This window comes from Nycticebus coucang, chromosome 16, assembly GCF_027406575.1.
Source record: "Nycticebus coucang isolate mNycCou1 chromosome 16, mNycCou1.pri, whole genome shotgun sequence".
Classification (NCBI taxonomy): Eukaryota; Metazoa; Chordata; class Mammalia; order Primates; family Lorisidae; genus Nycticebus; species Nycticebus coucang.
Window position 1 is genome coordinate 77,874,154 of NC_069795.1, and position 19,034 is coordinate 77,893,187.

At 49.4% G+C, this 19,034-nt stretch overlaps 1 protein-coding gene across 3 annotated transcripts in view; it reads right to left on the reverse strand.

Annotated features, from left to right (window-relative positions):
• Nucleotides 1-677: 677 nt before the first annotated feature.
• BDH1 (3-hydroxybutyrate dehydrogenase 1) overlaps nt 678-19,034 on the reverse strand; it is a 44,358-nt gene continuing 26,001 nt past the window's right edge. For all 3 annotated transcript variants that reach the window (XM_053564870.1, XM_053564871.1, XM_053564868.1), the window contains 3 exons: nt 9,930-10,071; nt 3,393-3,545; nt 678-1,799 (listed from right to left, as the gene is read on the reverse strand). In XM_053564870.1, coding sequence (XP_053420845.1) covers nt 1,330-1,799; nt 3,393-3,545; nt 9,930-10,071 — 765 coding nt within the window. In that variant the 3' untranslated portion in view covers nt 678-1,329. The remainder of the gene's footprint in view (nt 1,800-3,392; nt 3,546-9,929; nt 10,072-19,034) is intronic.

Sequence of the window (19,034 nt, forward strand, 5' to 3'; positions counted from 1 at the left end):
CTGTAGGGAGCTCCGAGCTTGGGGCCCAGAGGCCAGCTCAGGATGCGAAGGGGGCGGGGCGCCCTCTAGTGGCAGGCCTGGTCCTCCCAGGGAAAGGCGGAAATGCCGGTTTGATTTGTAAGGCAGGCACTTGGGACCCTGCCCTAAGCCTGCAGTCACCCCCAGGATGGTGGTGCCTGGCTCTAAGCCAAACACCCGGGCTCTGGGCAATTGCAGGGATGGCAGGCTTCAAATCAAACCCAAGAAGTGATAATGTAGACTCTGCCTATCAGTAGCCTGACTACTTAATTAAAAATAAGGCCACAGCAGAAAGGAAAAAGCCACTCTGATCCCTGTAGACCAGGGGTGTGGGGAGGGAGGGGAGGGAGAGAGAGAGACTGTGTGTGTAAGCACCTTGTGAGACAAATAAGGGGCTCAGACCCATCCCTGGGGGAGAAGGTGCCACAGCCGCCTGCCTTAGCATCACTATTCCTGCCAAGGCTGTTCCATCAACACGAGCCCCACCCCAGGCAAAACTGAGAAAACCCAAACCACAAATAACCTGCACTCTTAGTCAAGGAGCACCTCCATACAAGTATTTTCTAAATCCTAAAAGAAATCTCTAGAATGATTCCTGTGCCCACCCACCCCCACCCCCCAAGCCAGCTGAATTACCAGCTGCTGGCCAGCCAGTCACACGGCACCATGGAAATGCAGAGATACACGGTGGGCTGGTATGTGTGGCTCAGGCAAGGACACGGTTAGTCAGAGGACTCTTGGTTGGATAAACGGATCCAAAACAGCCCTGGAATGCAAAACATGAAGTGTTGCCACAGCAGTGGCAGGGACACATGACTGGGACCATTTATAAACAATAAAAGGGTTATTTCTTGTGTCCTCTTTCAGCTAAAGATTCTTTATGTAAAAAAGAAAAAAAAATCCTTTTTACTCTTGAGGCTGGCTTAAGGATCAAATGAGATAAAATTTTTGAAGTGATATTTTGGCTTAAAGATGTAAAAGAATTGGATTCTATTCTATAATAAACCTGTTTTTAATATAAAGATGTTTCCCCAAAATCTTTGTATGAAATCAACTCCAGCTAGATGGATGTACCATGTTTGTTTTGCCCTGAGGTTTAGGGCCCCATGCCTGCCCTCCACACCCTGTTTGTGGAGCTAGAGCCACTCACTATGCAAACTAGTCAGGGAGGGTTATTCCCTCTGGTAATGAGTTCTCTTGTGGGACAGTGAATAATCCAGAAGTGAATAACCAAGGGGAGCTCCTTGTATGAGCTCCTCTCCTCCCCTCCTTCCCACCAGGGCTTCCTGACAGAGGCCACAGGGAAACTCTTCAGTGTATGTACAGCCTGTCAGAGACGGCCCCAGGCAAGTGGGTCATGATCTGCATTCGCAGCCACCAGTAGTAGTCCATGGGGTGGTAGCGGGTGTAGGGGGTGGCTGCGGTCAGGGCGTGTGTGACAGCATCAATGACAGGGGACGTGTCTGTGGAGCCACTCTCGCAGTAGGTCTCCATCTTGGCAATCTTTTCGTCAAAGTACTTCTTGCCATAGTCCCTGCGAACCACCTCGGGCAGCTCATCCCACATCTTCTTGGCGATGGCCCGGATGCTCTCAGGGCTGTAGAGGCTGGTGGCAGCGATGAAGTTGCCGGGCTCCACGATACTGACCTTCACGCCCAGCGGGTGCATCTCGTAGCGCAGGCAGTCAGAGAAAGCCTCTACCCCGAACTTGGTGATGCAGTACGGGGAGCGGGCGGGGTTGGCCATGCGGCCCAGCATGCTGCTGATGTTGACGACGCGGCCTGCGGGGGGTGGGGGGGTGGGGGACAGCAAACACCTGCTCAGCTGGCACTGCCTGTGGCAGGGGGCCAGCACTTGGAGTGTTTCCAGAGGCCTGGCTGGGACCATTTCTGAGCCACCCAGGGTCAGGGGCCTTCTCGCTCAGTAGCAAGGCCAGCTCAGGCCCACACGTCAGTGTCTTGATTTTCCCGGGGTACCCGGCTGTACCAGGCAGGACCGGGGAGGAGAAAAGAGTGAGAAGCAGGCCTGCATATCAGCAGGGCAGAAAATAATTGGCAACATTCCACTAACTCAAAAACCAGACAAAGCAGTGCCCAGTGACAATAATTTGGGGGTGAAAATGCAATGGGAGAACAAGGGAGGTGAGACAGCTGTGTCTGTGCAGATCTGAGTGCTCAGGATAGGCAAAGTCTGATGCTGGTCAGGGGGAAGTACAACCTAAATCCCCCTCCTTACCCTCACGGAGCTTAACATTCAGTTCAGCTAGTAAGATGGCCGGGAAGTAACATGCTAAGTCTGGGTGTCCACCCACTGATGGCAGTGCTAGAGATGGAGCTAGCAGCACAGAGGAGGGAGCACCCATGGGCTGCCACCATTGGAGAGACCCTTAAGGCAACCCTGGAAGGGGACAAGACAGTGCTGTTAGGCTCATTTCCCAACTCTGTTCCACCCTGGGTGAAGCCCAAAACAGCTGGCAAACAAGCACCTTTGAGTGGCAGGAGCAGAGGTTCTGAACCTGATTTCAGGGCTGGAACATGAGGGCAGAGTTTCAGGCACTGGAAGAGGCTCACCTCAGCTTCTCCCAGCCCTGGGGCAATGGGATTACATTTAGTCCAGCTGGGTAAGCACCCACAGACCTGGGAATGGCTCATCCTGGGTGTGCACCAGGAGGGACACAGACTATCCTGCACACTGTGGGGAGGCACCTTTCAGAAACCTCTAGGTGTGAAGTCACTGAAGGACTGAAGTTTTCTTTTAGAATCCTGCAGCTGCGCTTTTCATTCATTCATTCCTGTGTTTCTAGGACTTTGGGATAGATCTATGGATCTTACCCTTTTGCCACAATTGTTTGCTAACCTGGGGAGAAAATCAGAGTCAGTGACTTCTAAGGTAGTTTGCTTACATTTGGCTACCTAAAGTGGTTTGAGCATTTTCCAAATTTGTAGTCTTGATTATTATTATTAATTCTTAATACCACAACTGTCTCATTTTTTACTACAGTATAATAACCCATAGCAGTGATATGCCAAATTATACTTAACCTCCTCACTAATACCATCATGTGTACATAGAGCTTTGGGCAAAGGGTGATTATTTCCCCGGATTAAGTGGCCAGAGTGGATTGCTGTGGTAATCTTGCAGCCATTGGTGCATAGATGGCTGGCCTTTTTCTGAAAGCCTCACATCCCTTTCCAACCTGGCCATGATTCCTTTGGCTACCATCACCCCAGGCCCAGCATGGCCCCAGGATTCATGAGCTCAGACCTTGCTGGGATGTGGATGCTAGATCTGCTGGGAGAGGTATTTCCATTCTGAGCCAAGATGAACAGGTGGCACAGGTCCAGGGGCAAGCAGGAGCTCCCTCCCTCACTCACCTTTGGCCCTCCGGATGAGGGGAAGAAAGGATTTTGTCATCCGCACTGTGCCCCAGAGGTTCACTTCTGCCACCTGCTTGTATGTCTCCATGCTAGTGAACTCCACCTCCCCAAATGTTGAGATGCCTGCATTGTTAACTAGGCCCCACATTCCTGGAGAGGAAAGGACAGACCTGAGGTCACCATGTGGGCTCAGCTTCAGACACTGCCCATCAGCCTGCACCCCACTCCCCTCCCTGCTGTTGTCACTGCCTGGCAACATCCCAACCTCTTGCCTAAGGCTCTGAGGAAACTTTCTGGAGTCACTCAAGAATGACAGGAAATAGAGATACCTAAGGTGAGGCTACAACCCTCCCTTAAATCCAGTCCTCCTGTCTCATCTTCCTGACTTGATTCTCTGGGCCATCATGACCAACCTTGCCGGGACCCTCTGTCTTGAGTCTCACCTCAAACTTGCACTTCTGCCCCACTATACCCCACCTCACCCCGACACCTAAACATGTTTACTCATTCTTGCCTCGGAGTTTTCACTTACATTCTCCCTCTTTGCAAAAGCTTGGGAAACCTCATGTGTCTTCCAGGCAAACAGGACCCCTGCAGGACCACAGGGACCAAGCTGCTAGGACACACATCAAGTTAGAGCAGCGGTTCTCAACCTGTGGGTTGTGACCCCTTTTTAACAATGAAAATATATTGTGGCATTAGGAAGGCTGAGAACCACTGAGTTAGAGGCTCAGCCAAGCCTTGATCATGGGTCAGGCCCAGTCTTGCTCCACCCGGAGACCCTCCTAACAATCACTTTGTTCTCCCCCTCCTGTGAACCATGGCACTGTTTGCTGGCCATCAATGCCTAGTCCCACAGAGTTGAGTATAGGGTCGGAGGAAACGTACACTGTCACAGTATACTTGGGTTGATTGTTTCCTGCAAGGCTAGCTAAGTAAGGGACAGTTGGCTTTGGTAGATTCAGAGAATGTTAATGCTGAAAGGTTTTCTGGAGCTTATGTAGTCTATTAACTAATCTCAGAGCTAGGGAGACTGAGGCTGTGAGTTGAAAGTACAGGCTTAAGTTTACCCAGTAAGCCAGAGGCAGAGCTGGCAGTGGCAATGAGGATGTAGCATTGTTTTGAAGGCCCTCCGTGAGTTCAGTTTTGGTGGGGGTGCAAGGGCTGGCTGGGACAGAGCCTCAGGACAGAGCTGGGCCCTGCCTGTTGTGGAAACCCTCAGGGCTTAGTCTCCTGTGGCTGAAAGCCCTGTGCTCCTTGCCAAGGAGCAGCCTCAGAGCAAAGCTCCCCTCCTAGGGCCCTGAGCTGACTGTGGGAACTCAGCCCTGCTTCAATTTCCAAGTTAATCATGGAAATGAGTTTGCATAAATGACAAGTAATTGGTCTCTAGCTGCTTCCCTTCCGTGTTACCCAAATTAAAGCTCATCAACTGACCTCTGGTGCCTTCTCCTTCAATTATGGAGAACTAAGGGCATTTATTAAGTAAAGGAAATTGCTGGTTAACCAAGTGTCCATGAAGAGCTCATTCCTACTCCCCACAGCAGCCATGGGGATGCCTCCCTGCCACCTCAGGCTCACCCATGACCTCACCGTGGGCACCAGTGACTCGATTAGAGTCCTCCCGGACAACCCTCTACTCCTGTCCTCTCCCTTCAGACTTTCCCCTGGTCTCAGCCTCTTTTCTTCCCCAGAGGAGCAGGGAGGCCTCTCCCCACCTGTCATGGCTGACACCATCTTTGAAACCATAAGCTGCTCATCCTTCTGTCCCTTTTACACAACTTTAACTTTTCCCCTGCTCCTGGCTCCTTCCCTTCAATGTTGTACACATTAGGTGCTCAACAAATGTGTAGTGGGTGAATGAATGTCTACAAGTACTGGATCTCCATATCCTAAAGGACCTACTAGGACCATGGTAGCTGCTCTCCTTCCCTCCACCACAGGCTTCTGAGAACACACTCTGTATTGCCCATCTCCCCACCAAGCCAGGCTGGCTGCTCCTGAGCTGCACTCGCCAGGCTCTCCTGGGTACGTGTGAGATTCACATACCGCCCGCAAAGGCTTCACGTTCCTCAACCTCACTGGGAATAAGGGTGCTACTAATGCTCCGTGACACTGACTTCTCCCTTTTTGTTAATGATGACCTGTGCCCTCCCTGACACCTTTTTTCCACCTGCCTCCTCCTCCCCAGTGTCCTGTCCTGGACCTGCTTCTCCCAAATGACATACAACACTTAGGTGTCCACATCTTCTTCATGTTCCTAGAATTTTCTAGCTGTTTCGTGTTTGATTCATAAGGGACCATATCACATGCCCTAAAATGTGTATAAGTACAGTTCTTTTCCCACCTAAGAATAAAACAATGACATCTGATACTACCATCAACCAAAGTTTAATTAAATGTGATCTGTGAAAACACACTGCTTCTGACTTGACAAGCAGTAGTAGCCTGTGGACCCTGTCACTCCCTGGAGTTCTAAATAACGTTCCCGCTGGCATGGGTGACAGCTGCTTTCCTATACAGCCCCAACGTCACCTCCATGTTGATGGCTCCTGTGTCCCCCCAGGAGTCACGGCTCTCTCCTAACTCCATTCTCCTCCTGTCCCACTTTGCCTCAATGTTCCACAGCTCCCGGACTCACCCTAATCATAACCACACCTACCTCAGGCTCCCAGGCTACCCAAGAAGGCACTCCTCTTTGTTAATTTCACTTTCCTCTTTGACTCCCCCAGCCCCTTCACTTCTCAAATGAGCCACCAGGTACTGTTACTATTCCTGTCACAAGATTACAGCTGCCAGGCCTCAACCTAAGCAGTTTGCATTCATTAACATTCACCTGATCTTCACAACCAACTATTGAGTAGAGACGAAATTGTCCCATGTCTGGTTGAAGCAACTTAGGCTCAGAGAGGTTAGGCACCTTGCTCAGTACCGCTGAACAAACAGATGGAAGGATAGGATTTGGGCCTAGGTCTGTCAAAGCCCTCACACTTCTGCTACTGTCAGTTTTCTTTGCTGGGTCATTAGAATGAGGTTTTCCTTTCTGTTTCCCTTGCATTAGTGCAGGCCCTTATTACTGCTCTCCCATATTAACAGAGAAGGCTCCTCCCAGGTCTTCCTGTCTCACTCTTCCTCCTCCACCTCCATCCTTACCCTGACCCCTCAGCCAGATTCCCTCCCTGCTCCTAGAGTCCTCACTCTGTACTATGGTGTGCAGGGCCCTTGCAGGCTTCCCTCCCACCCCCACTCGTGTATTCTGCCCTCTCTGTGTGAACAGCCTGCCATCCCCCAACATCACAGCCGCTCCAGCCTCTGCCTGCTCCCCTGCCCCTCAGCCTGAGAGCTACTTGTGCTAAAATTCTACCCATGCTCCTGAAGTGATCAGATCTAGGTGTGAACCCTAGATAGCTCACAGAGCACTTGCCGCACTTTACAGATGGGCAAGTGGAGGCCCACACAGGTGAAAGTTCAAACCCAAGGCCAGACTTCTATTAAGAGGTGAAGCCCAGAGTAAATCTAGACTTCTTGCTCCAAGACTGAGGGAGTCCCAGATGTAAGGTCTCGTCCATCCATGGCATAGCACCCCCAGTGCTATTGCTGCTCCCAAAATCCACTGACTTGCTCTTGGCTGGCTTCTACTGACTGGTAAGTGATGGTGCCAAGAGCAGGTCAAGCCATGGCCTGCTTGCTGGCCCACATGCTCAGATAAGTGGGGAGAGCTGGGCACAGGCTCCAGATGTCCAGTCCCTCAGTGCCCTGCTGCAGGGGAAGAGCTGGTGGCAGATGGCTCCTGGGCTTTAATCAGACAATCTCCTTCATCTTGCCCCACCATGGCTGGCTCCCTAGGCTTTGGCAGCAACTGTTCCACAAAGCCAGGGTGAAGGGCATCAAACTCATCACCAAAATGTGCCCTGGTGGGGTGGGTGGTGATGTAGGGAACACTCCTCCTAAAAGGTTCCTATCTGGGTGGAGTGTGAATCAGAGGCAGCTCCTGCAGGTTGAAAACCTGGGAGGGCACCACCTGGAGTTCAAAGCTAGCATTGCCCGAGAAGGGGAAATTGCACTGGCCATGCCAGGAGAAAGACAGCCCAAAGGGGAGGAAAGGGAGAGGGGAGGAAAGGAGGAAAGAAGGGGAGAGAGAAGGACAGAAAGAGCGGGCACACAACCACATATCTTACAGATTTAGTTTCTTTTTCAGACCTAAAAATCTTTTCAAAAGATTTTTTCAAAATTTTGAAAAATCTTTTCAATAATCCTTTTCAAAGAAATGCAGTATTGGTTAAGTAAGGTCATGGTGAGTGGTTTGTCAAACCCTCTCCCAGTGCGTCATGAGGAAGAAGCAGCAGGGAGGGGTTTGTGCACCAGCGTCAGGGTGGGGTTCGAGTTTAGATCCCAAGAGGGGGGTGAGTGCCTTCCCCCTTCCCTCTGCGGCTGGAGCCCACCCTGCCAGCAGTCAGGCTAACTGGCCATTCCAGTACAGAGAATGGGGGTGGTCCTGCCCCTGGGGGTGGGAGCAGGGGACAAGGGCCCTGGGACCTGGGCAGCCTCAGCCCTGGTGCAGCCCCATTGTCTATTCAGGTCCCTGGTGACGCCCTTTCCATGGGTGTTTTAAATTACCACAAACCCACAGGCTGTAATGAAGAGGCTTTATGGCACCCATGCAGCTGTTTTCCTGCCTAATAGTTTATGAAGGCAATATCCCAGCTGCTCGGGGAAGGCAGGCAGAGGAGGCTTTACCACCCGGGAGGGGCAAAGCAGGCTGTACCTCTGAGCTGGTAATCATCCCAGTGGGACCCATCCTGCCTTCTCTTAATGGTACAGGAGCACTTAATTATTAAGCAGATGTTCAGTGACGTTGAACTCACAGGCTCTCCTCGGAGAGCAGAGGGGCCTGGGCATGATCTGGAGTGGGGGTAAGGGCGGCACTGGGCTGACAAGGTGGCCTATCAGTGACACGCTGACCACTGAGCAACAGCGCCACCCATAGCCCCTCAGCACAGCTTCTGAGGCAGCTGCTGGGGGATGACAACATGTCTACCTGACTGACATGTGCTCAGCACAGGGTGCCCAGCACAGGCTCTGGTCACACCCTACCTAGCAAAGTCACGACTTGGGAGAGCTGCTCCCACCCCATTCTGTGGGAAAGCAGAGCTGAATGAGGCAGACTCTTTCTGCCTAGGCCATCAGGGAGCTCAAAGGTCAATTCATGGAGCAGCTTCTTCATGGATGCCTCTGCACTGCCCAGCTCCCGGAAGCTCTGTCCATCACTGCTGCATTCCACGGGAATGGTGGCTGCCCTGGTTGTACAGAGCTCCTCCCCCAAAGTCCCCCACTGGCTGAACTGAAGAACACTCACATCCCTAAGCTTCAGGAGCCTTCTGCAGCATTTGGCCCTGTTGGCTAAGGGCTGACCAAGCTTTCTGTTCCTTTAACTTCTGGAGCTCTGTGTCCAACCTCTCTGACAGCTATCCCCTTCCCTCCTCTGGCCCTATGTGCTCACATTCCCCAGGAGTCCCTCTGTGTATCTCCCCAACTCCCAGCCTCACCTCCCACCATGAGCACCTGACCTCCCTGGTCATTCCCCAGAAGGGCACCTCAGCATCTCCCCAGCCCCCAATCTGCTCCTGCAGTGAAGGGTACCAGATCCAGGATAGGGGCCTCTCACCTTTCTTCATCCCGAGTCAGCAAGTCCAGCCAGCCTTGCCTTCTTAATACTCCTCAGATCCGATCTCTCCTTTCCTAACACCCACCACCCTAGTTTAGAATTCTCAAGCCCACACTTACATCCCCACTGCAGTGCTCAGAGTGAGCTTCGTAAGTCTGACCAGGCCATTCCCCTTGGGATAACCCATTTAGGGCTCCCCAGTGCCCTCAGGAAACAGGCCATGCTCCCCCACTGGGCATCCAAGGCCCTAGACAGCCTCCCTCCCCAGCCTCATTCACTGTTACCCCCCAACCAAACCTGACTCCTGATGCCACACGGCCTGTCATCCACAGCACACCCTGTGCTGTACCTCACTGTGGTCCAGGCTTCCCCTCATGGAGTAGCTCTCCTGCTCTCTGCCACAGCCTGCCCTAACTAGCCTGCTCCCACTGCACCCCTAAGACTGGACTAGCCCCTCTTTCCAGTGCTGCTCTGCCTCTCAACACTGGTTCCCTCATGTTGAAATCAATGCCCCCATAGAACCATGAAGTCCACATGGATAGACTATGCCTTGCCCATCTGTGTCCCAAGCACTCAGTCCAGCACCAGGCCCAGAGTGGGCATTCATGAGCATTGGCTGAACTGGCCTGACCAGCGCATATCCCTCCATGACACCTATAGCTTCTCAGCTCACCTCCTGGCTGGCACCCAAGGCCCTGGACAGCCTCCCTCCCCAGCCTCCAGGCTATATTTTACAATGCCCTTTTACACCAATATAGGAGGAAGAGTTTAAACAATAAAGAAAGGAGGCTTGTGGCAGGATGCCAGCAAATGGAGGGTAGTATTGAGGAAAGCCCAACACACGACCCCTGCTGCCCCAAGGGGTCCCCTACCTTTCTCAGGGTCCTTCAGGCTTGAGCGTACAATTTCCACCGCTTTCTCCACCTCCTCACTGCTGCAGACATTGAGTTGGACGGTTCTCAATCGGTCACTTTTCAGGCTGTCCAGCTCCTTGACCCCATCGTGCCCTTTGTCCTGGGGAGGAGAGAGGAGTTGGCTTCACTGCCTCCTTCCCCCCTGAGGCAGACTTGAAGGAAGATACTGCCAAGGCAAGAGCTGGCCCCAAGTGCCTGCCAAAGCCTCAAGTTTATGGACAACTGCACAGTGTTCTCTGCAGGCCCAACCATGCCTGCCCCACCTGCAATTCTACTGATCTTATCAAGCACCAAGTCAAGTGACAGACACAAAAGGATGGAAACCTTGCCCCAAGACCTTGCTGACAGGATTCTTTCTCTAATCAGGGGTTGCAAACTTATGGGAGTATCAGAAAATGGGAAGGGCAGGACCCTGGGGAAGAGGGCACAAGCCAGTTGTTGCCAGATGCTTAGATTTTTAAGCTAGTAATGGGAATTTCTATGGAAAATCTAATTGTTTAAGTATTAGCAACTCATGCACATTAAACAAACACACAAATAACTATGTGGACCAAAGCATGTCCACATATGACCAACAGGCTGCTAGTTTGGCACCTCTGTTCTAAGCCAAGCGTTCATCAACTCCAGATTGGTAAAAGGCCTGAGCTAGCCTCTAATCCCAGTCCAGTTACTCACCACCTCTGTGCGCCCAGGGGTTCAGTATTTCTGGCTATAAATAAGAACATCCCACCTGTCCTGACCTGCTCAGATTAATGGAATAAGGGAACATATTTTTAAGAAACCTGTTAAATCAGAAATCACTACAAAAATTCAGGTATTATTAAACATGAGGGAAAAAGCATCAGTCATTCAGCAAGCATTTCTTGGGCCTCTGTCCTGTTCTGGAACTATGCTAGGAACTGGAGACATAAGTTCCTGCCCCTGCCCTCAAAGAGTGTGTAGTAGAGGAGACTGATGAATAAGCAAACAATAGGCTAGGAGGCTTTGTGGGAGGTGGGAGGGAGCACAGATGGAGGGGTTGGCAAGGCCGACTTTTCAAAGGCAGTGACAGGCCAAGAGTGATGGTGGCTCAAGCCTGCTGTAATTCTAGCACTCTGGGAGACCAAGGTGGGTGGATTGTGAGGAGTTGGAGACCAGCCTGAGCAAGAGCAAAACCCCAACTCTACTAAAATTAAAAAAAAAAAAAAAAACTAGCTGGGCATCATGGCAGGCACCTATCGTCCCAGCTACTCAGAAGGCTGACGCAAGGGGGTCACTTGAGTTTGAGGTTGCTGTGATCCATGATGCCACAGCACTCTACCAAAGGGTGACAGAGTGAGATTTTGTCTCCAACAAAAACAAAAAAATCCCAAAGGCAGTGACAACTGAGGACATTAATGAGAGGGGGCCAATGGGGATAGGACACCCCAGAAGAGGCAAGAAGATACCACTAAGCCATCTGCTGCAGGCACCCTGGGTGCAGACACATGAGGTGGTGGATGTGAGGCTGCAGAGAGGGGCAGGGGTTCTTCTTGGGGGCTCTGGTGAGCTGCTGGCGGACTGGGATAAAAGCAGATGTCACTTACTGAGAGTTTACTGCGCTGACCCCCGTGCTAAGTGCTGCCGGCCTCTGCTTTACCTCACTCACCCTCGGATCATAAGCTTATATTACCACATTTCATGCTATTCCAGGACACTTTTTTTTTTTTTTTTTTTTTTTGTAGAGACAGAGTCTCACTGTACCGCTGTCGGGTAGAGTGCCGTGGCGTCACACGGCTCACAGCAACCTCTAACTCTTGGGCTTCCGCGATTCTCTGGCCTCAGCCTCCTGAGCAGCTGGGACTACAGGCGCCCGCCACAACGCCCGGCTATTTTTTTGTTGCAGTTTGGCCGGGGCTGGGCCCAAACCCACCACCCTCGGCACATGGGGCCGGTGCCCTACTCACTGAGCCACAGGCGCTGCCCAGACACTTTTTTTTTTTTTTACAATAGAGACAAAGTACTATGGATGTGAAAATTAAATATCATCAGTCTTCTGAGTGGTGATGTCTTTTACCAGACGGCTGGAGTGGCTGCCAGAAAATGAAGTGACAGTGTGTGCTCGAGGCCCACACTGCTGGTACTGAGGCACACGACCCAGCCAAGGGCACAGGGAGGAAGCCCAGGTGGTTGGTCAGCGTGTGTCAGGGTGCAAAGTTCTCTACAGGTTAGGCTGAGCATAGTAGGTGGTTAGAACCAGGACCACTCTAACCCTAGGACTGAAGAAACCACAGCATGCGATTTCAGAGGGACATGGGAGAAATGACAAAGGGACCATGTCAAATGGGGCTAAAGGCACTGGACATAATCCACTCTGGAGAGAAGACTCTGGTAGAATATGACTGAAGGAACCAGCCTGACCCATGCAGCCAAGAGAACAGAGCCAGAGCCAGGATGTCAAGTTCATCTTACAAGATTAAGAGTGATTTCTGGACTTGGCGTGGGCTTCCTGGGAGGAGGCAATGAGTGGTGGGATGTTGAGTGTGGGGAGTGGAGTACAGAGACAATGCCTCCATCAGTTGGCAGGTGAGTCTAATCTCCCCTAACAGCCCTTTCATCCCTAAACTGTCACCAAGGCAGCCTGGTTTTTCACCCAAAGGGAACCTCCCCAAAGGGCCTTTGAAGAAGCGATATGGTGTAACCCACTGAATCTCTGCCCAGCCTGGTACCAGGAATTCCAGCTACACCCACAGTCACCTTTGTACAGAGTAGCCAGGCTGGAGGCTCAATTAGGCTAAGACTGGACTCTGAAATCTCTGGGATCTGCCAGCCTTTCCAAGCAAAACAGCAGGTACTGGATTTCCAAAACAGAGTGCGGCTTGTGCTGCCATGCCCGAGAGAGCTCCACCAAAGAAGAATGAATCCCACCCTCAAGTCCACGCTGTGAGGGTGCAGAACCCACAGACACCTTGCTTTCCCACAGACAGGACATAAAGCATGTGTCTTGCTTTAATACAGTTTTCCCATGGTGGCTCCTCAATGCCCTGGAAGTGGGGCCCATGTGGTCTGAACCTCAGAACGAGTATAGATTCTAGCTTCGATGTGCGAGAGCCATCTGAACATCCTCATCGCAGGACTTTGTCAACCCTGTTACCATCGTTCAACCCCTCTCAGATCCCTGCACAAGATGTCTCCTTGTGCCTCTAGCCAGAATCACAGTGATGTCCCAGGAGTCCCTGGGAAGTCCCTCACTCCGTGGCAGTCTGGCAAGAAAGAGCTTTCTCTCAGAGGAAACCAGGGGTTATTCTTACTGTCCACAGCGTAGCATTCAGGCTCCCTCATCCTGCTCTGAGCAGCTGTTCCTGACAGCCAAACTAACAGGGACAGACACTGTCTGCCTTGCCCCCAGCTAGGCAAACTGGGAAAGGAAAGGAAAACTCCCCGACCACTGACCACCGTCAGCCTGCTGGCTGCAGACCATGGTGGCCACGCCCTTTAGGGATCCACCTGTCCTCAGGCCAAGACCACACTGTGGGCTGAGCCATCTCCCTGGCTCCAGGGTCTCTGGAGTCCCTGGCCACCGGCCTTGCTGATGTGTTGGTGCTTGTGCCACTGGTTTACTGATAAATCCACTTCCTTCCCTCATTATCCCTTTAAACCTGGATGAAATTTCAGGCGAGTCTTAGAGCTGTTCCACAAGTCTCTCTGTTTTTGGCATGGAGTCCTGTTCAGTTTGTTAATCAAATAACTCCAGTGCAGACTGGTTTAAAAATCCAAACTCTCAAAATTGCATCCAATTTAAAGCTTTAAAGGCCTCATTCTGGGACCTTTAGACTTCTTGTGGTAAACATTAACATACCATTCTGTGGCCTCCACACTCCAAGGCACAAGTAGTAAGCTCTCCCAGGAGTTCACCTAAAGCCTGCTCTTTTTACTTGAGACTAGAATATCACAGCACACCAACAACCCTTTCCAACTTGTCAACCTCTTCCACCTCGCAATATCCAGGCAGGTGATGAGCTGGTTCTGGTACAGTCTCTCAGCACTGAGGTGATCTAGCACTCAGAACAGGACACTCGGCTTGTATTCTACGTAAGGGTCTAATCATATGAGTTAGGAACGCTGGGAGAAGGGCAATTCCAGGGCACTGTGATATTTACAGGAGCAGAAAGAGGGGGCAGGAAAAAGGGATAGGGAAAACCAAGAGAGCCAGACGTCAAGAAAGAAAGAGTTACAAGCAACAGCGGTTTATTTGGTCAAGAGCTGCTGCTGGGTTGATTGTGCTTCCGTACTGAGAAGTGGCCAGTATATCCTGCAGCTACCTCCAACTACTGGCAGTGTCTCAATAGTGCCACTCCCACTTATTTCACAAGGAACCCCTGCTCATCCTTCCAGAGGGTGACAAGACACCACCTCCCACAAAAGCCTTTTCTGTGCTGCTATAAGAGCTGCTCCTGGCTGGCCCTCACTGTGAACCTGCCCTGTGTGAACCGTCTCCCTTTCACTCTGCTGGGCCCCAGCCACTTCCTGCAGTTTCTCAAGCACACCAGGCCACTCCCCACTCTGGCCTGGTGCTTGGCTGTCTCCTCTTCCCCTAGTCATCCGCAGCACTTGCTCCCTTACCTCCCTTGGGCAAGGGAGTTCCAATCTACCTTCTCCAGGTTTTTCCTCTCTCTGGAAAATTGAACGCCCCCTCCACCACGTTAACACTTTTCTCTTTGCTTTTTCTCCAGAGCTTTTATCATCCCACGAAGAAGCAATTCACTGATCTTATTCCTTGTCTATCCTCTCCTACCCCCACCACCCCCCCGCCCTTGTGGAGAATATAAGCTCCACAAGAGCAAAAACTTTTTACTAGATAAGATGTTGGAGATGCTGTATCTCCAACGGAAAATACTGCTAACTCACCATAGGTGCTCTGTAAACATCTGTTGAATAAATAAACACAGTGGTAGGGGCAAAGCCTGATCCAGGTAGGTTGATAAGAGAGCGGGAGGTAAATATGTGAAAATGGTATAAACAATCCTCTAGAGATAGTTTTCTACAAAGGGGAGCAGAGAAACGGGGAGGTTGTGCATACAGGTTTTGGTATATAGGTTTGTGTAGGTGTACAGGTGTGTGTGTGTACCAGAATGGTCCAGGAGAGAGTGTGGAATTACAGGTGCAGGAGGCTGGTGACACCCCCTGGAGCTAAGTCTTTTTTTTTTTTTTTTTTTGAGACAGAGTCTCACTATGGCGCCCTCAGTAGAGTGCTATGGTGTCACAACTCACAGTAACCTCAGACTCTTGGGCTCAAGCGATTCTCTTACCTCAGCCTCCCAAATAGCTGGGACTATAGGCACGCACCACAACACTGGGCTTGGAGCTAAGTCTTGATCAGCCCAAGGCCATGAGATCTGAAGCTGAGGAGGGCTGGCTCCAAACAGCAGGCAGTGTTTGGGTATAGATGTAGCCAGAATCCAGTCATGCAGCTCACATCTCAGAACCAGGCTGGAAATGAAGTCCCCCTTTCAATTCCCATGACACGTTAGCCAAAGTCTCCGCTGGCTCCACCTGCTTTCTCATTTGCATAACTAACATGAGATACCAGGTACAATTAGTCAAGGGGTAGACACTGACAGACACAACCTGGCAATGATCTTGTCTGGTCCTTTCTTCAAAATACCAGTAACCAAATCATAGAATCACTGCCGCAGGAGTGGAAGGACCTAAGATCACTAGCCCAATGCTATTATTATAAGTAAGAGGTAACTGAGGCCCAGGGAGAGGAAGTGTTTGCCCAGTTCCCAAGTTAGTGCTGATTTGGGGCTAGCACCCAAGCCCCTGACTCTCTCTACAAGGCTCTTCTGCAGCCCCAAGCAACTTCTACCCTACACTGTGGCAATCTGTGTAACTACACAAGCTAGCACAATGGCACAAACACGGGACATAGGACAAAGGATTAAGGCATTTTTGTGGCATCACAGTTCCTGCCAGGACTTGCTGCAGCAGGTCCACGTTATCCAGAGAACCCAGCTCCAAGCTTGAGCCCCGGCCACGGGAACCCTCCCAGCAGGTTCTTTCATACGGGGCTAGAAGGAGGAGACAATATAGCATTCTTTAGAGAAGACAGATCTGCACAAAATCTAAAACCTGCATTCCTCTCCAAGTAGCACTTTGATGTCCACAAAATTTTCCTAGGTATTACCAGTGAAAGCAGGCAAAAACATATGTGAGAGGCAACTCACTGTGGCTTTGTTCGTACAGACTGAGCATCCCTGATCCAAAAATCCCAAATGCCCCAAAATTGGAAACTTTTTGGCTGGCAAAAGGACACTCAAAGAAAATGTCCCCTGGAGCATTTTGGAATTAGGAATTTTTGGATCAGGGATGCTGAACTGCTACAATGCAAATATTTCAAACTCCAGAAAAGCCTGAAACCCAAAACATTTATAGTGCCAAGCATTTTGGATAAGAGATGCTCAACTTGTAATAGTCACAAAGTATGAGCAGCCTGTATTTAAGTTACCCTGGGGCAAGAGACTGGGAAGACTTCACCTTTTTACATAGTACACTCCTATTGTTTGAATTTATTATGACTATGTAATATTATTTTTAAAATTCAAAAGAAGTGAAGATTAAAAGGACAAACAAAACCTTCTCTGAGCTGGAATGATGTTGAGAGCATGACAATGCAAGTTACTTTATGTTTTATACTTGTTTTTATTTTTGAACAGATATCAAATTTTACAAAGGTATCAAATATAGCATAAAAATTATTATTTTTTATAAAAAAATATATTTTATACTAACAATCTCCTTCCTTGGGTTCCCATTAATTTCAAAATAAAAAAGGTAGAGACAGTAAGTTGTCCCAAACATCCTTTCTTCCCTTCTTCTATAGCAGTGGAGCACCTGACTTTTTAGTCAGACACATATTGTCTCAGAATACCCACTACATTTCCCAGCCTCTCTTGTGGCCAGGTAAGGCCACATCACTGAGTTCTGACCAATAGAATGTGAGCACAGGTGATCTATGGGCAGCTTCTGGTCATGCCCTTTAAGAACAGGGGTGTACCCACATAAGAGGAAATACAAACTAAAACTGCACCGAGATGTTTCTCCCCTATAAGACTGGCAAAAATAAAAAGCTTGAAGCACACTCTGTTGGTGAAATTGTGTGGAAATAGGCCCTCATGTACCACTGGTGGGAATGTAAAATTACACAACCCCTATGGGGGGAATTTAGGAATATCTTAAACAATAATAATATATTTTATTTACTGTATGACCCAGAGAAATCTTGCTCATAGGAATTTACCCAAAGCTAAATCCCCAACGATACAAAAATACATACTCACAAGGTTATTCGTTGCGGCATTATTTGTAATTGAAAAATGTTGAAAACAACCTAAATGCAAATGCTCATCTATAGGAGAATGGTAGAGTTACAGTCCACCCACTCAGTGGAGTACTGTGAAGCTGTTACAAAATAAAGAAGATCTTTGTGAAGTCGCATGGACTGATTTCCAAGATTTATTGTTATATTTTTTTAAAAAGTATAAAAGAGTATACGTAAGGTGCAAATATTTATGTAAAATGGGGGAAATGAAAAGAATAGAATGGACCAGACAGGAGGTGGGGGGCACTACTGTGAGTGTGCCTTTTTATATATTTTAACTTTATAGTCTTGTTAATAAGGCTTACATATTCAAAAATTAAATTACATCAACAGGAATAGGGGAAAACAAAACATAAACAAATAAATAGATGGCAATGTATTTTGAATAAATAACATAGTGACAAAGAAAAACAAGAATTGATCCAAGTAGCTTTTTTTTGAGACAGAGTCTCTGTCACCCTGAGTGGAGTAACATGGTATCATCATAGCTCACAGCAAACTCAAATTCTTGACCTCAAACAATCCTCCTGCCTTAGCCTCCCAAGTAGCTGAGAGTACAGGCACCCATCTTGATGCCCACTAGTTTTCTTTTCCTATTTTTTTTTTTTAGCAGGGGTCTCACTTTTGCTCAAGCTGGTCTCAAACTCCTGAGCTCGAGTGATCCACCTGCCTCGGCCTCCCAGAGTGCTAGGCATGAGCCACCATGCCTGGTCCCAAGAAGCTTTTAAAAATAGTACTTTGTATACTTTTAGTCAATAGCTAAAAAACATGTTAAGCTCTATTGTGGTGGCCATGGAGGTACGCTGCTCAGACCTGCCTTCTAGAAAGCCTACTGCGGGGCATTGATTGCCAGACCTTCACAGTTGCCACACCTTCATAGCCACCGCAGCGTGGATGTCACGGCCACGTGAGCCTGGGCTGCTCTCAGCCCGTGGCCGAGTGCTGGGCCATTCCCACCTGACATAGATCTCTTCTAACAGGCAACCTTTGGCTGAAGACTCCCCACAGTCCCAGCCAAAATAGCACTGCAGTCTGAAGCCCTGCCTCCCTAACCCTTCTGCTTTCCAGTTTCTTTCCACAGAACTGTATTGCAATAAAAGGTCTTCCCTGCCTTTTGCAGCTTCTTCCCCCTTTTTCCATTATGAGCATGCCCCCAATCAATCTCTTGCACATCTGCTCCTATTTTGGCATAGGCTTCTTGGAAAATCGGAGCTGATACCCCCACTTAGTGGGTTTTCAGTTTGTAGTGGTATAAATGTACCAATTCTAAAACTATTTGGTACATACCAGGGGTCCTCAAATGCAGCCCACTTAAATGCAGGCTGCTCAAATGAGTAAATATAATGATACAGTTAGGAGTCAGGGTTCCAACTGCAGGAAAAGAAAAAAACAAATGTGGAATGAGATAAGAAAGAGTGCTGCTGTGTTGAATTGGAATAGGAGGGACTGGAATATAAATACTCTTATATTTACTTAAACATAAAATAAATCATGACGTTATCGTGACATCATATATATGAGGAGATACGCATGGATAGTGTACACACATGTATATGCGTGTGATCATATATACACATCTTCTAGCTCCGTCCACAAAGATCAACAATGCCCCACACCCCATGAGCAATGAGCACACCGAATGCCCAGATTTTGGTTTCCAAATTTCATTAAAAGGAGCGAAGTACAAACACATGTCTATACAGAGACCTGTATATAAAAGTTCA